The 15,132-nt window shown below is 46.8% G+C and overlaps 2 protein-coding genes and 1 pseudogene across 4 annotated transcripts in view; 2 read left to right on the forward strand and 1 right to left on the reverse strand.

The window, feature by feature from the left end:
* Positions 1 to 14,783, reverse strand: part of PAQR7 (progestin and adipoQ receptor family member 7) — a 43,070-nt gene extending 28,287 nt beyond the window's left edge. Inside the window, exons 1-2 of one of the 3 annotated variants that reach the window (XM_012439884.3) lie at positions 14,592 to 14,783; positions 10,481 to 10,540 (exon numbers count right to left, since the gene is read on the reverse strand). In XM_012439884.3, the coding sequence (XP_012295307.1) occupies positions 10,481 to 10,494 (14 nt within the window). In that variant the 5' untranslated portion in view covers positions 10,495 to 10,540; positions 14,592 to 14,783. Of the gene's footprint in view, positions 1 to 10,480; positions 10,602 to 14,591 lie in introns of those variants that run through there. The other 2 variants (XM_064363504.1, XM_064363505.1) reach the window with 2 other exon arrangements.
* LOC135269377 (small nuclear ribonucleoprotein F-like) lies at positions 1,779 to 1,997 on the forward strand (annotated as a pseudogene).
* LOC105708321 (insulin-like growth factor 2 mRNA-binding protein 3) lies at positions 6,679 to 8,428 on the forward strand. Its single transcript, XM_064363744.1, is given in 2 exon segments — positions 6,679 to 6,895; positions 6,898 to 8,428. Coding segments are annotated over 2 exon segments (1,737 nt in total). The 3' UTR covers positions 8,418 to 8,428.
* Positions 14,784 to 15,132: the final 349 nt, after the last annotated feature.

Below are 15,132 nucleotides of genomic sequence, written 5' to 3' on the forward strand. Positions count from 1 at the left end.
AGCAAATATTTATTAAGTACCTAGTGATTGTGAGATAGGTCACATGAGGTAATCAAGGCAGACTGGAGGCCCAGAGCTAGGCAAAGGTCAGGAACAGAGCGGAGACAAGATTGCTCAGCAGAAATTTGTAGTGGGACCCAGGCCCGTGAGTCCAGGAAGAAAAAAAAAATCACCAGGTCATCTGCAACCCAGGGTCCAAGGGACAGGAGGTGAATGGGCACTTCATCAAGGCTAAAACAGTGGTTCTCAAACTTTGCTGAAAATGGAATCATCCAGGGATCTTTAAAAAACACTGACACCTGGCCCCCGCCCCCAGACATTCTGATCTTGTTGGTATGGGAAGCAACCTAGGCATCTGGATTTTTAAATGTGTAGGAAAGCTCAGGCAGGAACAGGGTGTGGGGAGGAGGTCTGATAGGAGGAGGTGGTGATGACCTGGCCTCCGGAAGCCTGAGGCTCTAGGGCAGGGAGGTCAGGGTACTGGGCTGGTGCAAAGTACCCTGATATGATTTGGGTAAGGATGGGAAACGGGCAAAAGGTACAAGAAGGGAGATATGAATTGGAGGACAGTGGGAGGGAGTGCCCAGGCAGGACTCCTTAGTGGGAGATAAGCCCGCCCACAGTCCAGCCATGCGCACATGCTGCCATCTCACCTCTCCATCCTCCATGTGCTGCTCTCTTTGTCTGGAACACCCCCACTGCTTTTATTTACCTGCTCAATTCCTGCTTCTCATCTGGGACTCAGCTCAGGTGTCAACTCTCCCAGGCAGCCCTCCTTGACTGGCTCCCACCACACTGGTCTGACTTGGACGCCCTTTCCCGTACTTCTGTTGATCCCTCCGATTATCCTACCAGACCCATGACACTGTGACACCTGTTACTTGACTGTCTCCCTCCAGGGGTGTGTGTCTTGTTCTGTGACTTGTCTATATTCCCAGCACTCAGCACAGAGAAAGCTTCTTTTTTTTTGTTGTTGTTTTTTTTTGAGACGGAGTTTCGCTCTTGTTACCCAGGCTGGAGTGCAATGGCACGATCTCGGCTCACCGCAACCTCCGCCTCCTGGGTTCAAGCAATTCTCCTGCCTCAGCCTCCTGAGTAGCTGGGATTACAGGCGTGCGCCACCATGCCCAGCTAATTTTTTTGTATTTTTAGTAGAGACGGGGTTTCACCATGTTGACCAGTATGGTCTCGATCTCTTGACCTCGTGATCCACCCGCCTCAGCCTCCCAAAGTGCTGGGATTATAGGCATGAGGAGAAAGCTTCTTAAAAAGTGGGATTGAGGAGCGCAGTAGCTCACGCCTGTAATCTCAGCACTTTGGGAGGCCGAGGCAGGCAGATCACCTGAGGTCAGGAGTTAGAGACCAGCCTGACCAACATGGAGAAACCCCTAAAAATACAAAATTAGCCAGGCGTGGTGGCACATGCCTGTAATCCCAGCTACTTGAGAGGCTTATGCAGGATAATTGCTTAAACCCAGGAGGTGGAGGTTGCGCTGAGCTGAGATCGCGCCATTGCACTCCAGCCTGGACAATAAGGGCAAAACTCCATTTCAGAAAAGAAAGAAAGAAAGAAAAAAAGGTAGGATGGAGAAATGAAGGGTGCCAGGCCTTCATCTTCATTCAGGTGCCTAGACCACAGGAATGAACAAGACACTTTGTCCCTGTCCAAAGCAAGCAGAAAGGGGAAATCAGGAAATGGTTTCAATGACATGACAAAAATGGGTACAAGAATAGGGGCCAAGAGGTTGCCTAGGAGCCTACAGCATTCACCCATAGTTATGATAAGTTTACCCCTCCATCCCGAAGCTTTCCTCCATGGGTTAACAGGCAAACCGGTGATGGAGAAACAAAGTGGGAAATGGAGTACAAGGGCTACCTGGCATCTTAGATAGCTATATGAACATGCAGCTTACAAATAAGAGGAATACATAGGTGGGGAGCTGTCTGGACACCTGGGTGAAGTTTTAATATGGTATAATAATATCCCCTATAGGTGAGGCGTGGATGCTCACGCCTGTAATCCCAGCACTTCAGGAGGCCAAGGCGGGTGGATCACGAGGTCAGGAATTCGAGACCAGCCTGGCCAACATGGTGAAACCCCATCTCTACTAAAAATACAAAAAATCATCCAGGCGTGGTGGTGGGCACCTGTAATCCCAGCTACTTGGGAGGCTGAGGCAGGAGAATCACTTGAACCTGGGAGGCGGAGGTTGCAGTGAGCTGAGATCACGCCATTGCACTCCAGCCCAGACAACAATGTGAGACTTTGTCTCAAAAAATAAAAATAAAATAAAAATAATGTCCTTTATATCAGAGGTATGGAAGAAAAGGAAGAAAATGGGGGAAATGAGAATGTAGCATCTTTGTGAGGGATTTTGAAAATATCTAGACAATAAAGATTTGTTGTTGTTTTTTTTTAAAGAGGTTGCCTGGGGATGGAAGGGGGTCAGTGAAGTTCTGGAGTCAGAAAGCCCTGGGTTTAAATCTAGCACAACCACTGGTTAGCTGTGTGACTAGGACTGCTTTCTTAACCTTCCTGTAACATGGGGATAATAATAACACCTCCCTCAGAGGAAGAACACAGCACAGTGCTTGGCTCATAGAAAACACTGGAGAAATATGTTGACCATTTTGATTTGCTAAGATCATGAGTGGGTGAGGAGGGTGGTGGGAATAGACGTGTCACACGTGACCACTATCACCTGTTCATACCTCAAACCCCACCACCCTTGGGATTGAAGGAAATGCAGTTGCCCAGAAGTCCGGGCTAGCTTCCTGATCATAGCAGAAGGCAAATTCCTCAAGGGCAGGGATCTTTGCTTTATTTGCTGCTAAATTCTCGGCACCTAGGATACTGCCTGGTGCATAGTAGGTCCCAAGTAAATATTTCTTGAATTTATAAATGACTGAAATCTGGTTTGGCTAGCTCGGTGTATAGGGGTAACCCCCCTCTCCTTCTCTAGACCCAGGTCCCTCCTCCAAAAATCTTGAACTCAACATAATTCCATTAGCTATAACTTCATTCAGCAGCAAGCAATGAAAAGCCACAATGGGCCAGGTGTGATGGCTCAAAAACAGTAGCTTAAACAAGTAAAATGATTAACTGGTATATCAGCTCAATGATATTGTAGGACCCAGGATCTATCCATCTCCCTGTCCCAGCCATCATGTGACTTTTACCCTCAGGATAACAAGATAGCTGCTGTACTTCTAGGTATCACATCTCTGTTCCAGGAAAAGGAAGGATGGGACAAGAGCAAAAGGTACAAGAAGGAGCCAGACAGGTGAGTACTTAACAACAACAACAACAACACAATACTTTTCAGGTTCTGTTACAAGGGAGGAGAGACTCAGTCCTGGGAGAGCAGCCAGCAAGGTCTGCCATGATGGCTAAATGAAACCATTGTTCCTCTCCTCATTGTTCCCCCTACACCTACTCTTTCTCTAGGCTTCTTCGTTTGAGTAGATGATACCTCCCTTCACTCAGCTCCCCAAGTGAAAAGCCCAGGAGGCATCCCTCACTCCATGCCCATATCCAGTCCATCAGCTCCTGTTAGCTTCACCAGGACCTAGATCCTGAATCTGACCATGACCCTCCACCTCACTGTCTAAGCCACTCTCATCTCTCCCTTCTGCACTCCGGCTCTCCTTACCATTCATTCTCCTCCTGGTGGTTGAAGAATTCTTTTCATACCTAATCTGATCACATCACTCTCCCCATAAAGCCCTTAGAAGCTTTGCATCATGCAGACTATAACCAAACACTCACCCTGGCCCCAGGCTGCACAGCTGGACCCTGAGCACCTCCTTGCATGGGGGTCCCCCTTGCCCACCTCATCCTCTGGCCTTGGCATTAGCAGTTCCCTTTGCCAGGAACACACTGCCCCTGCCCACAGGCATTGTCTGTTATGTCACACTTTTCATCTTCACAGCACTCATCCTAATCCCTTTTATAGTCTGTCTCCTCTTCCAGGATGTCAACAAGGGAAGAGACCTTGTCTGCCTTGTTCACTGATGTATCCTCAGGCCTTAACACTGCCTGGCAAGTAGGAGGACTGGATGTGTATTTAGTCAATGAACAAATGAAAGGACAGGCTTGTTTTGGGTGGTCTCTTAGGGAACCTTCTAGCTCTTGGAGATCTAAAGAGAAAGGAGAGGAAGGAGATTGGGTTAGGGAAGGCAATACATGATAGGGAAGGCAATACATGAGGTAGTCAGAAACTGGAACCAACATCCCAACCTTCTTCCCTGATTACCCAGGAGATCCTGCCAGGTGAGCATTTCTGGGGGCCAAGTCAGAGACCATTCGATAAAAACTGGAAGGAAGAAGTGAGCACAGGCACCGCCATACTGATTCCCATGAATTCAGGCCAGAATGGGACAGAGCTATCTGGAAAATAGCATTGAGAGAGCAGCCTGCTGGGTCTGCCTCTAATTAGCAATGGATAAGTAACCTAACCCTCTCTGAACCTCAGTTTCCTCATCTATAAAATGGGATAAAAAGAAGAGTATTTACTTCACAAGGTTGTTTTAAGGATTCGGTAAGGGCTGGGCATGGTGGCTCATGCTTGCAATCCAAGCACTTTGAGAGGCCGAGGTGGCTGGATCACCTGAGGTCAGGAGTTCGAGACCAACCTGACCAACATGGTGAAGCCCCGTCTCTACTAAAATACAAAAATTAGCCAGGCATGGTGGCAGGCACCTGTAATCCTAGCTACTCAGGAGCCTGAGGCAGGAGAATCACTTGAACCCAGGAGGTAGAGGTTGCAGTGAACCAAGATCATGCCACTGCACTCCAGCCTGGGCAACAAAAGCAAAACTCCGTCCCCCCACAAAAAAGGAATTCAATAAGATGTGTTATATAAAATGTCTACACAATGCACAGCAAATCATAAGAGCTCAAACAACTTCAGTCATGTAAAAGAAAGAAAAGAGAGACAGGAGGGAGTAAGAAATGATGGAGCCAGGTAACACAGAAGCAGATGTCCCAGTCCCCTGGGGGCAGCCCACTCAGATGTGCTGGGAGTTTGGACCTCCTAGAAAAGACACAGAAATGCAAGGCATCTGGACTTTAGCTTCCCTTTCTCAAAATAGACTTTTGAGCTCTGGTCCAACCCCTTCAATTTTACAAATGTTCTGCATCTTGGAAAGAAAGGCCAAAGACCCAGAGAGTATGCAGAGGCAAGTAGAGAGAGAAGGCCAGTGGGGACAGGGCTGCTGAGGTGGGTGGGTGCAGCGGGCTGTGAGCCTCCTGCTCTCACTCTGGAGGAGAGGGTCTGCCTTCCTCTGCCCCCACCACCCACAATGAGGGGAAATGGCAGGCTGGGAAGACCCATGAAGCTGGCAGGAGGAACACTGGCAGGGAGGGGCCCGTGTTTCATTAAACTCAGCACTGGGCTCAATACTCATGCAGCCTTCGAGGGAATCTCTGCAGTTTACAGATGAGGGTGTGGGTGCCCACGGCCCCTGTAGAGCTCTTGGAGCCAGAACCAGAATGCCATTCTGTGTTACTCTAAAAATCTGTGCCCCTTCGTATGCTCACTAAAGTCTGAGAAAAATTTTAAAATTAAAATTAAAAATAAATTAGGCTGGGTACTGTGACTCACGCCTGTAATCCCAGCACTTTGGGAGGCCGAGGAGGGAGAATCACCTGAGGCCAGGAGTTCGCGATCAGCCTGGCCAACATGGCAAAGCCTTGTCTCTACTAAAAACACAAAAATTAGCTGGGCATGGTGGTGGGGTGCCTGCAATCCCAGCTACTCAGGAGGCTGAGGCAGGAGAGGTTGCCTGCAATCCCAGCTACTCAAGAGGCTGAGGCAGCAGAGCCGAGATGGTGCTACTGCATTCTAGCCTGAGTGACAGAGCAAGATTCCATCTCAAACAAATAAATAAAATAAAATAAAATAAAATCTCTGCCCTGCTTCTGCCTAGGAACTAAAAGGCCTGTGTTTGAGACCATTACTAACTGATTGCAACCTTGAATCAGTCCTTTCTCTCTGGCCCCAGATTCCTTCTTTAAACAAGAAGGGTAGATCTCACTACGGTGGAGCCGCTGATGGTCCTTCCAGCTGGAGCTCAGATTCCTGGGATTCTAAACAACCGCCCCCCTACACTGAGTCAGAAGGAAAGCCTGCTGGGCCTCTAAATAGAACGCCCCCGGGCCTCTCATCCAGGCTTCCTGTCCCAGGCACACAGGACAGCAATGCCCCAGGCTGTGCAGTGCCTGGCTAGCCTCCCTTCAAGGGTGGTGTCTGTCTGCCCAGTTTTCTAGCCTGGGAGGGAGCCTGGCCTCAGCCCACACCATTCTCTGGGGCCTAACTCTACTCCGTGATTTGGGGGAAAAAAAAAAGCCAAGCACTGGACTCAAGTGCCTCAATTAGGGGCCCACCAAGTCTTCCCCACAGGTTACCATTTAGGCCAGTGCTTCTCAAAATCAATTTTTAAAAAAAGTTTAATCTGCTGCTAACTTATACTTCAGTAAAATTGTAAAAGTATATGCTGAACCAATGGCAAACGCGAAGCCGAGAGCCACCGCGATCGCAGGCGGAGGCGGAGGAGGTGTCGCCCAGACACCTGCCCAGGACGCTGCGGGCTCCCATCCTCCACCGCCCCGGGCCCAGGCCGCCCCCATTCGCGCGGTGCCCGGGCCCGAGAAGAGCGCACAGGCCACTCTTCACAATGAGCAAACTGTATATCGGAAACCTCAGCGAGAACGCCGCCCCCTCGGACCTAGAAAGTATCTTCAAGGATGCCAAGATCCCGGTGTCGGGACCCTTCCTGGTGAAGACGGGCTACGCGTTCGTGGACTGCCCAGACGAGAGCTGGGCCCTCAAGGCCATCGAGGCGCTTTCAGGTAAAATAGAACTGCACGGGAAACCCATAGAAGTTGAGCACTCGGTCCCAAAAGGCAAAGGATTCGGAAACTTCAGATACGAAATATCCCGCCTCACTTACAGTGGGAGGTGTTGGATAGTTTACTAGTCCAGTATGGAGTGGTGGAGAGCTGTGAGCAAGTGAACACTGACTCGGAAACTGCAGTTGTAAATGTAACCTATTCCAGTAAGGACCAAGCTAGACAAGCACTAGACAAACTGAATGGATTTCAGTTAGAGAATTTCACCTTGAAAGTAGCCTATATCCCTGATGAAATGGCCGCCCAGCAAAACCCCTTGCAGCAGCCCCGAGGTCGCCGGGGGCTTGGGCAGAGGGGCTCCTCAAGGCAGGGGTCTCCAGGATCCATGTCCAAGCAGAAACCATGTGATTTGCCTCTGCGCCTGCTGGTTCCCACTCAGTTTGTTGGAGCCATCATAGGAAAAGAAGGTGCCACCATTCGGAACATTACCAAACAGACTCAGTCTAAAATCGATGTCCACCGTAAAGAGAATGCAGGGGCTGCTGAGAAGTCGATTACTATCCTCTCTACCCCTGAAGGCACCTCTGCGGCGTGTAAGTCTATTCTGGAGATTATGCATAAGGAAGCCCAAGATATAAAATTCACAGAAGAGATCCCCTTGAAGATTTTAGCTCATAACAACTTTGTTGGTCGTCTTACTGGTAAAGAAGGAAGAAACCTTAAAAAAATTGAGCAAGACACAGACACTAAAATCACGATATCTCCATTGCAGGAACTGACGCTGTATAATCCAGAACGCACCATTACAGTTAAAGGCAATGTTGAGACATGTGCCAAAGCTGAGGAAGAGATCATGAAGAAAATCAGGGAGTCTTACGAAAATGATATTGCTTCTATGAATCTTCAAGCACATTTAATTCCTGGATTAAATCTGAATGCCTTGAATCTGTTCCCACCCACTTCAGGGATGCCACCTCCCACCTCAGGTCCCCCTTCAGCCGTGACTCCTCCCTACCCACAGTTTGAGCAATCAGAAACGGAGACTGTTCATCTGTTTATCCCAGCCCTATCAGTTGGTGCTATCATCCGCAAGCAGGGCCAGCACATAAAGCAGCTTTCTCACTTTGCTGGAGCTTCAATTAAGATTGCTTTAGCAGAAGCACCAGATGCTAAAGTGAGGATGGTGATTATCACTGGACCACCAGAGGCTCAGCTCAAGGCTCAGGGAAGAATTTATGGAAAAATTAAAGAAGAAAACTTTGTTAGTCCTAAAGAAGAGGTGAAACTTGAAGCCCACATCAGAGTGCCATCCTTTGCTGCTGGCAGAGTTATTGGAAAAGGAGGCAAAACGGTGAATGAACTTCAGAATTTGTCAAGTGCAGAAGTTGTTGTCCCTCATGACCAGACACCTGATGAGAATGACCAAGTGGTTGTCAAAATAACTGGTCACTTCTACGCTTGCCAGGTTGCCCAGAGAAAAATTCAGGAAATTCTGACTCAGGTAAAGCAGCACCAACAACAGAAGGCTCTGCCAAGTGGACCACCTCAGTCAAGACGGAAGTAAAGGCTCAGGAAACAGCCTACCACAGAGGCAGATGCCAAACCAAAGACAGATTGCTTTGGGCGCTGACCCCTTATCCAGAATCACATGTACAAGCTTTTACCTAGCCAGTTGTTTCTGAGGACCAGGCAACTTTTGAACTCCTGTCTCTGTGAGAATGTATACTTTATGCTCTCTGAAATATATGACACCCAGCTTTAAAACAAACAGACAAAAAAGGGGAGGGGGAGAGAGGGAAAGAGAAGAGCTCTGCACTTCCCTTTGTTTGTAGTCTCACAGTATAGCAAATATTCTAATTCTTCTTAATATTCCCCCATAATGCCAGAAATTGGCTTAATGATGCTTTCCCTAAATTCATCAAATAAATAGGTTGCTCCTAAATCCAATTGTTAAAATTGGATCAGAATAATTATCACAGGAACTTAAATGTTAAGCCATTAGCGTAGAAAACTGTTCTGAGTCTTATTTTTACCTAACACTAACATGAGTAGCCTAAGGGAAGTGCCAAATGGTGTTGGCAGGGGTATCAAACGTGCATTTTTACTCAACTACCTCAGGTATTCAGTAATACAATGAAAAGCAAAATTCTTCCATTTTTTTGAAAATTTTATATACTTTATAACGATAGAGGTCCAACCGTATTTAAAAAAATAAATGTAACAGCAATCAGCTAACAAGCAAATTAAGAATTTTACTTCTGGCTGGTGACAGTAAAGCTGGAAAATTAATTTCAGGGTTTTTTGAGGCTTTTGACACAGTTATTGTTAAAAAAATCAAATGTTCAAAGATATGGAGCAGTGCCTAATATCTGATATGGAGAGCAGCACTACCATTTATTCTTTCATTTATAGTTCAGAAAGTTTTTGATGACTAACAGAACAAAGTGGTGGCAGGAGGTTTTGGAACAGCTGGTTTAAACGACTTCAGGAGACCAGTTTTTTGTTTAGCTACATGATTGAATGCATAATAAATGCTTTGTGCTTTTGACTATCAATACCTAGAGAAAGTACATCAATGAAGAGATGTAGGACTTTAAACTGATTGGCAAAAAGCAAGCTTTAGCTTGTCTTACAGGATGCTTAGTTTGCCAGTACACTTCAGACCAATGGGACAGTGATAGATGGTGTGACATTGTTTAAAGGCAACAAAAGGCTACATCTCCATGTGGCCAGCACTGTCATGAGCCTCATGAAGCTATTTTGAAGATTTTTAAGCAATGATAAATTCAAAAAAAAGTTAGACTCCACCTAAAGTAGTACATAAAGTATAGCTGGATTTCTGTATACTCTGCAATCAGTTCTTTGAAAGAAAAAAAAGTCAAAGGGTAGAGAATACAAGAAAAGTTTTGGGGATATAATTTGAATGACTGTAAAAACATGACCTTTGATAGCGAACTCATTGGCTCACTCCTTAACTTGACAGCGAAGCTCAGTATGTACAATTGTGTTGGGTGTGGGTGGTCTCCAAGGCCATGCTGCTCTGAATTGACTTTGTGTTTCGTTTGTAAGATGATCACAGTCATGTTACACTGACCTGAAGAGTATATATATATATATTTCCCTTTAAAAAAATCACTCTGCCTCATTCTTATTTCAAGTTGAATTTCTATACAGACTAGATAAGTTTTTCTGATGATCAGCGTATCAATTAGACATTTTGAAAATGACTTAAAATGTTTTCCTTAATGTTCCCAGAAAACAAGTTTCTTTTGTAGTTTTAACCCAAAAAGTGCCCTTTTGTCACTGGATTCACCTAGCATTCATAATTTTTTTTTCATACAATGAATTAAAATTGCTAAAATCATGGACTGGCTTCCTGGTTGGATTTCAGATAAGATGTGTTTAAGGCCAGAGCTTTTCTCAGTATTTGATTCTTTCCCCCAATATTTGATTTTTTAAAAATATACACATAGGAGCTGCATTTATATCTGCTGGTTTAAAATCTGTCATATTTCACTTCTAGCCTTCTAGTATGGCAAATCATATTTTACTTTTAAGCATTTGTAATTTCGAGTATCTGATACTAGCTAAGAAATAATTAATTATATAATTGAGTTTTGTACTCACCATATATGGATCATTCCTCATGTATAATGTGCCCCAAATGCAGCTTCGCCTTCCAGATACCTTGATGCAGAATAAAGTTTTTCATCATTTAGATGCCAAAAAAAAAAAAAAAAGTATATGCTACATAATACTAGTGGTTACACAGTATTGTGAAAGCACTTACTGCTACTAAATTGTACACTTAAAAATGGCTAAAATAGGCTGGGCACAGTGGCTTACACCTGTAATCCTTGCACTTTGGGAGGCCAAGGTGGGTGGATCACCTGAGGTCGGGAGTTCAAGACCAGCCTGACCAACAGAGAAACCCCGTCTCTACTAAAAATACAAAATTAGCCAGGCATGGTGACTCATGCTTGTAATCCCAGCTACTTGGGAGGTGGAGGCAGTAGAATTGCTTGAACCTGGGAGGTGGAGGTTGCAGTGAGCCAAGATTACACCATTGCACTCCAGCCTGGGCAACAAGAGCAGAACTCTGTCTCAAAAAAAAAAAAAAAAAAAAATGCTAAAATAGTACATTTATGTTATCTATATTTTACCACAATAATTTAAATAGAAGAGAAGAAATGGAAAATCAGGCAAAATTCTAGCCTTAGCTTCATTTTAATAGCATTCGACAAGACCTTGTAAAATTGTTATAAAAGTTTCTAAATACTTACTTTCAATTGTTATACTTATCTCGCTGCGGACCAGTAAAAGTTTGTGTACTGGCAGCAATCGAACTGCTAGTACACTTTGATAGCGCCGATTCGAGCTGCTAAGAGGGACTCTGGCTTTGCAGGGCCTCTCAGGAGACCTTCCAAGGCCACAAGTTTCCTGTACCGTGACTCCCTCCCACAGGCACTTCTGAACACCAAGCCAGTTACCCTCAAGCAGCCCAGGCCAGGTGAGACCTGTCATGTCAGGGTCACTACCTGAGACGTTGATCACCACCTGTGGAGGTCTGTCCTGCAGACCCTGACTCAATGATGGATGAATAAAATGCACTCACACACACCAGAATACAGTGAATCTGAGTGGGCTAGGGATGGTCATTGTAAGGTCTGTTCTCGCCGAGTTTAAAGAGAAGAAACTGAGGCCAGCACAAAAATAATCCAATGCAAGGGAATTTATTCAGGCTCCTGGGTGAGGTTCTGCAGTCCAACAGGAGGGGCCAGAGAAGTCGCACGGACTCCCCTCAGGAATGGGGTTTTATAGGGAGTGGAGGCGTTTGATTGGCTGTGCCCAAGGTGAGACAAAATGGTGGGGAGTGGGGCCCAGATGGAACAAAATGGCAGGGAGTGGGGCCCAGATAGGACAAAATGGTAGGCAGGGAGTGGGGCCCAGATAGGACAAAATGGTAAGCAGGAAGACAAAATGGCAGGCACAGAGTGGGGCCTGGATAGGACAAAATGGTAGGTAGGGAGTGAGGCCCGGATGGGACAAAATGCTATCAGGTAGGTCCTGATGGGGCTTTTTTTCCTGGGCTCCCAGTGGAGGGGCAGGAGGAGGTGTGTCCAAGCTCCCCGCAAGGGAAGGAGGCCTGTCCGAGCTCCCTGCGAGGGTAGGGGGCGGGTCCGAGCTCCCCGCGAGGGAGGGGGGCGTGTCCGAGGTCCCCGCGAGGGAGGGGGGTGTGTCCGAGCTCTCCTTGCAGTCATCAGCTGCTCTCACAGGGCAATTGCAGCTAACTGACCAGATTCCCTGTCCTCCTCACATTTATTCAGTATAGATTTAATAATAGAAGTTATAAGTCAACACACTTGTGGATAACTAACATGGTTAAAAGAGTCGTTTTATAAATGATAAAAGGTCTTGATTCTGGGGCCCAGAAAAAACACCATTAATAGGAAATTCACCTTTGACCTCCCCTGAGTGGGCCATTCAGCACAAAGTTTACATGAGTAAATAGAGTAGGGACAAAGGAATGTGAGGTTTTTATTATTTTAATCTTCACCCTATGACTTAAAGTTCTAACGTAATGAACTGGCTGCCTTCAGTTCATTCCATTAAAACCTGGGTGCAGCTTTCCAAAAGGTTTGAGACTATAATCTTCTAACTTTCCCTAATACTTCCCTAGTATTTTGCCAGCTACCCCAAGTAAATCCCAGCAGCCAGACACACTGGTCTGATGTATGGCTGATGCCTCCTTATGCCCCAATCTGTCCCTGAGGGCCTTCTTGATGTGCACTGTTATTCTTTATTTTTTTTTTTTTTGAGACACATTCTTGCTCTTATTGTCCAGGATGTAGTGCAATGGCATGATCTCAGCTCACTGCAATCTCTGCCTCCTGGGTTCAAGTGATTCTCCCGCCTCAGCCTCCCAAGTAGCTGAGATTACAGACAGGCACCCACCAGCATGCCCAGCAAATTTTTGTGTTTTTAGTAGAGACAGGTTTCAGCATATTGGCCAGGCTGGTCTCAAACTCCTGACCTCAGGTGATCTGCCCACCTCAACCTCCCTAAGTGCTAGGATGACAGGTGTGAGCCACTGTGCCCGGCCAATGTGCACTGTTATTAAAGTGTCCCTGTCAGTGGCCAGGAGAATGGTGGTGCCCCGATAACCACAGGGAGTCATGGGGTGGGACGTGGGGTAGGGTGGCCTGTGTTGGGGAGGTAAAGGGTAGAGAGGTGCCTTCTTTGCTTCTACTCCCTAAACCAAACTTGGCCCAAGCATTATCTCCTACAGAAAGTCATCCTGAGCCTGCATCCTGAGGAGCCCCTGTGTCCCACAGCAGAGCACAGGTCTCCCTGTATTTGTACTGAATGGGTGACATGGTAAATTAGGAAGTGGTACCTGCTCCTGGGAAGATGAGGGGATGTAATGTGTGCCTTGGTTCTAGGGTATGAGTGGATTTCAGGCCCCGCAGCTCCTCAGCAAGATCCCCTGTGCAGGGTACAGTCTGCACCCTGTGAGCAGGGGCTGTGATGGGTGCAGCTGCAGGCCCATCTCTGCCTGGCTATGAGGGACTGGAGAGATGGCACTGGTGTTTAGGATGTTGCATCCTGAGTAGAGAGGTCTCTGCCTAGATGAGCAAGAGAAAACATTGTTGGCTTAAAAAAAAATCTAGGCCAGACATGGTGGCTCATGCCTGTAATCCCAGCACTCTGGGAGGCTGAGGCTGGTGGATTGCTTGAGCTCAGGAGTTCAAGACCAGCCTGGGCAACATGGTGAAACCTCAGCTCTACAAAAAATACAAAAATTAGCTGGCCATGGTGGTACACACCTGTAGTCCAAGCTACTCTGGAAACTGAGGTGGGAGGATTGCTTGAGCCAAGGAGGTTGAGGCTGCAGTGAACTGTCTTCACTGCACTCCAGCCTGGGTGACATAGAGACCCTGTCTGAAAAAATAAACTCTAGACACTGGGGCTCCAATTTTATTTACTTTTTTTATTTTTTATTTTTTAAAGATGGGGTTTCACCATATTGGTCAGGCTAGTCTCGAACTCCTGACCTCAGGTGATCCGCCTGCCTCAGCCTCCCAAAGTGCTGGGATTACAGGTGTGAGCCACCGCACCTGGCTATTTACTTTAAAAAAAAAAAAAAAAAAAAAATTATTTTTTTAGAGACAGAGTCTCACTATGTCTCTAAATAAATAAGGCTGGTCTGCAGCTCCTGGGCTCAAGTGATCCTCCTGCCTTGGCTTCCCAAAGTTCTGGGATTATAGGTGTGAGCCACCACACCCAGCCACAGGCTGGCTCCAGTTTTAGAAATTCTACCTCCAAAGGTCTGATGAGGGTCCCGAGTCTCATATTTTGAAAAAGTACCATGTGATCCTGATACCCCACTGGTGTCTGGCCCATAGAGGTGCCAGTGAGTGTTTGGTGATTGGGTTTAAAGGTACAGCACATCTCTGGAAGAAAACACAGGTGGCAGCTAGGTGACCTGGTGTAGGGGATCGGTCAGAGTGGCGAGGAAAAACTATAGGGAAAGGATGCAAACCTTCTGAAAGGTTGGAAGGTTTTGCAGAGCCCTGGGGGAGAATAGCTGAAGGCAGCTGTTCTATAACCACGAGGCAGAGGGCAAGGAGTGTAGGGGAATTTATCTTAAACAGGCTCACTTTTATTGACCAGGAACCTTTGATCATCCCGTGTGTGTGCAATGTTCCCTAAAAGGGGATCAGTAAATGTTAATTACCTGCAGGTTGTGTTTTGCTCCAGGTCTCCGGCATTGTGCCTGCACTGAATAAAAAGCAAGTAGCTCCAGCTTCTTGGGGCTGTTTTCTGGCCACTAGAGCCAGGCAGTCCTGTAGCTGCTCTTATGCTGCATACCTGTCTCTGAGTACTCATTTCATCCGTCGGCCAGGGTCTGCGGGACAGATCCGGCAACCTGGGAGAGAGGGATATTCACTTTTATTATACGTCCTTTTGTATTGATTGGACTTTTAATCTAAAAAAAGGTTTGTCTGACTTGGAGTGATGGAGTTGCTGCTCTCTGTCAGGGACTGCAAACGCTGGGCCTCCAGCAGGGGCAGAGCGGATCCAGCGAAAGACAGAAGTGGGTGGGCCCGAGCAGGACGGAGAGCTGCAGAGCACAAGTACCGCCTCGAGGGGGCAGCAGCTGCCCGGAGTCCGCTGAAGGCAGCTGGGTGGGGATTGCGAGCCCAGGGTTGCCACATCTACTGGCTTTTTTCAAGATAAGCCTGAAATCAGATTTTCACATGGAATTGTCAGCTAAT

Source organism: Aotus nancymaae, unplaced genomic scaffold (assembly GCF_030222135.1).
Source record: "Aotus nancymaae isolate 86718 unplaced genomic scaffold, 86718_ANA_hifiasm-v0.15.2.pri h1tg000053l, whole genome shotgun sequence".
NCBI lineage: Eukaryota > Metazoa > Chordata > Mammalia > Primates > Aotidae > Aotus > Aotus nancymaae.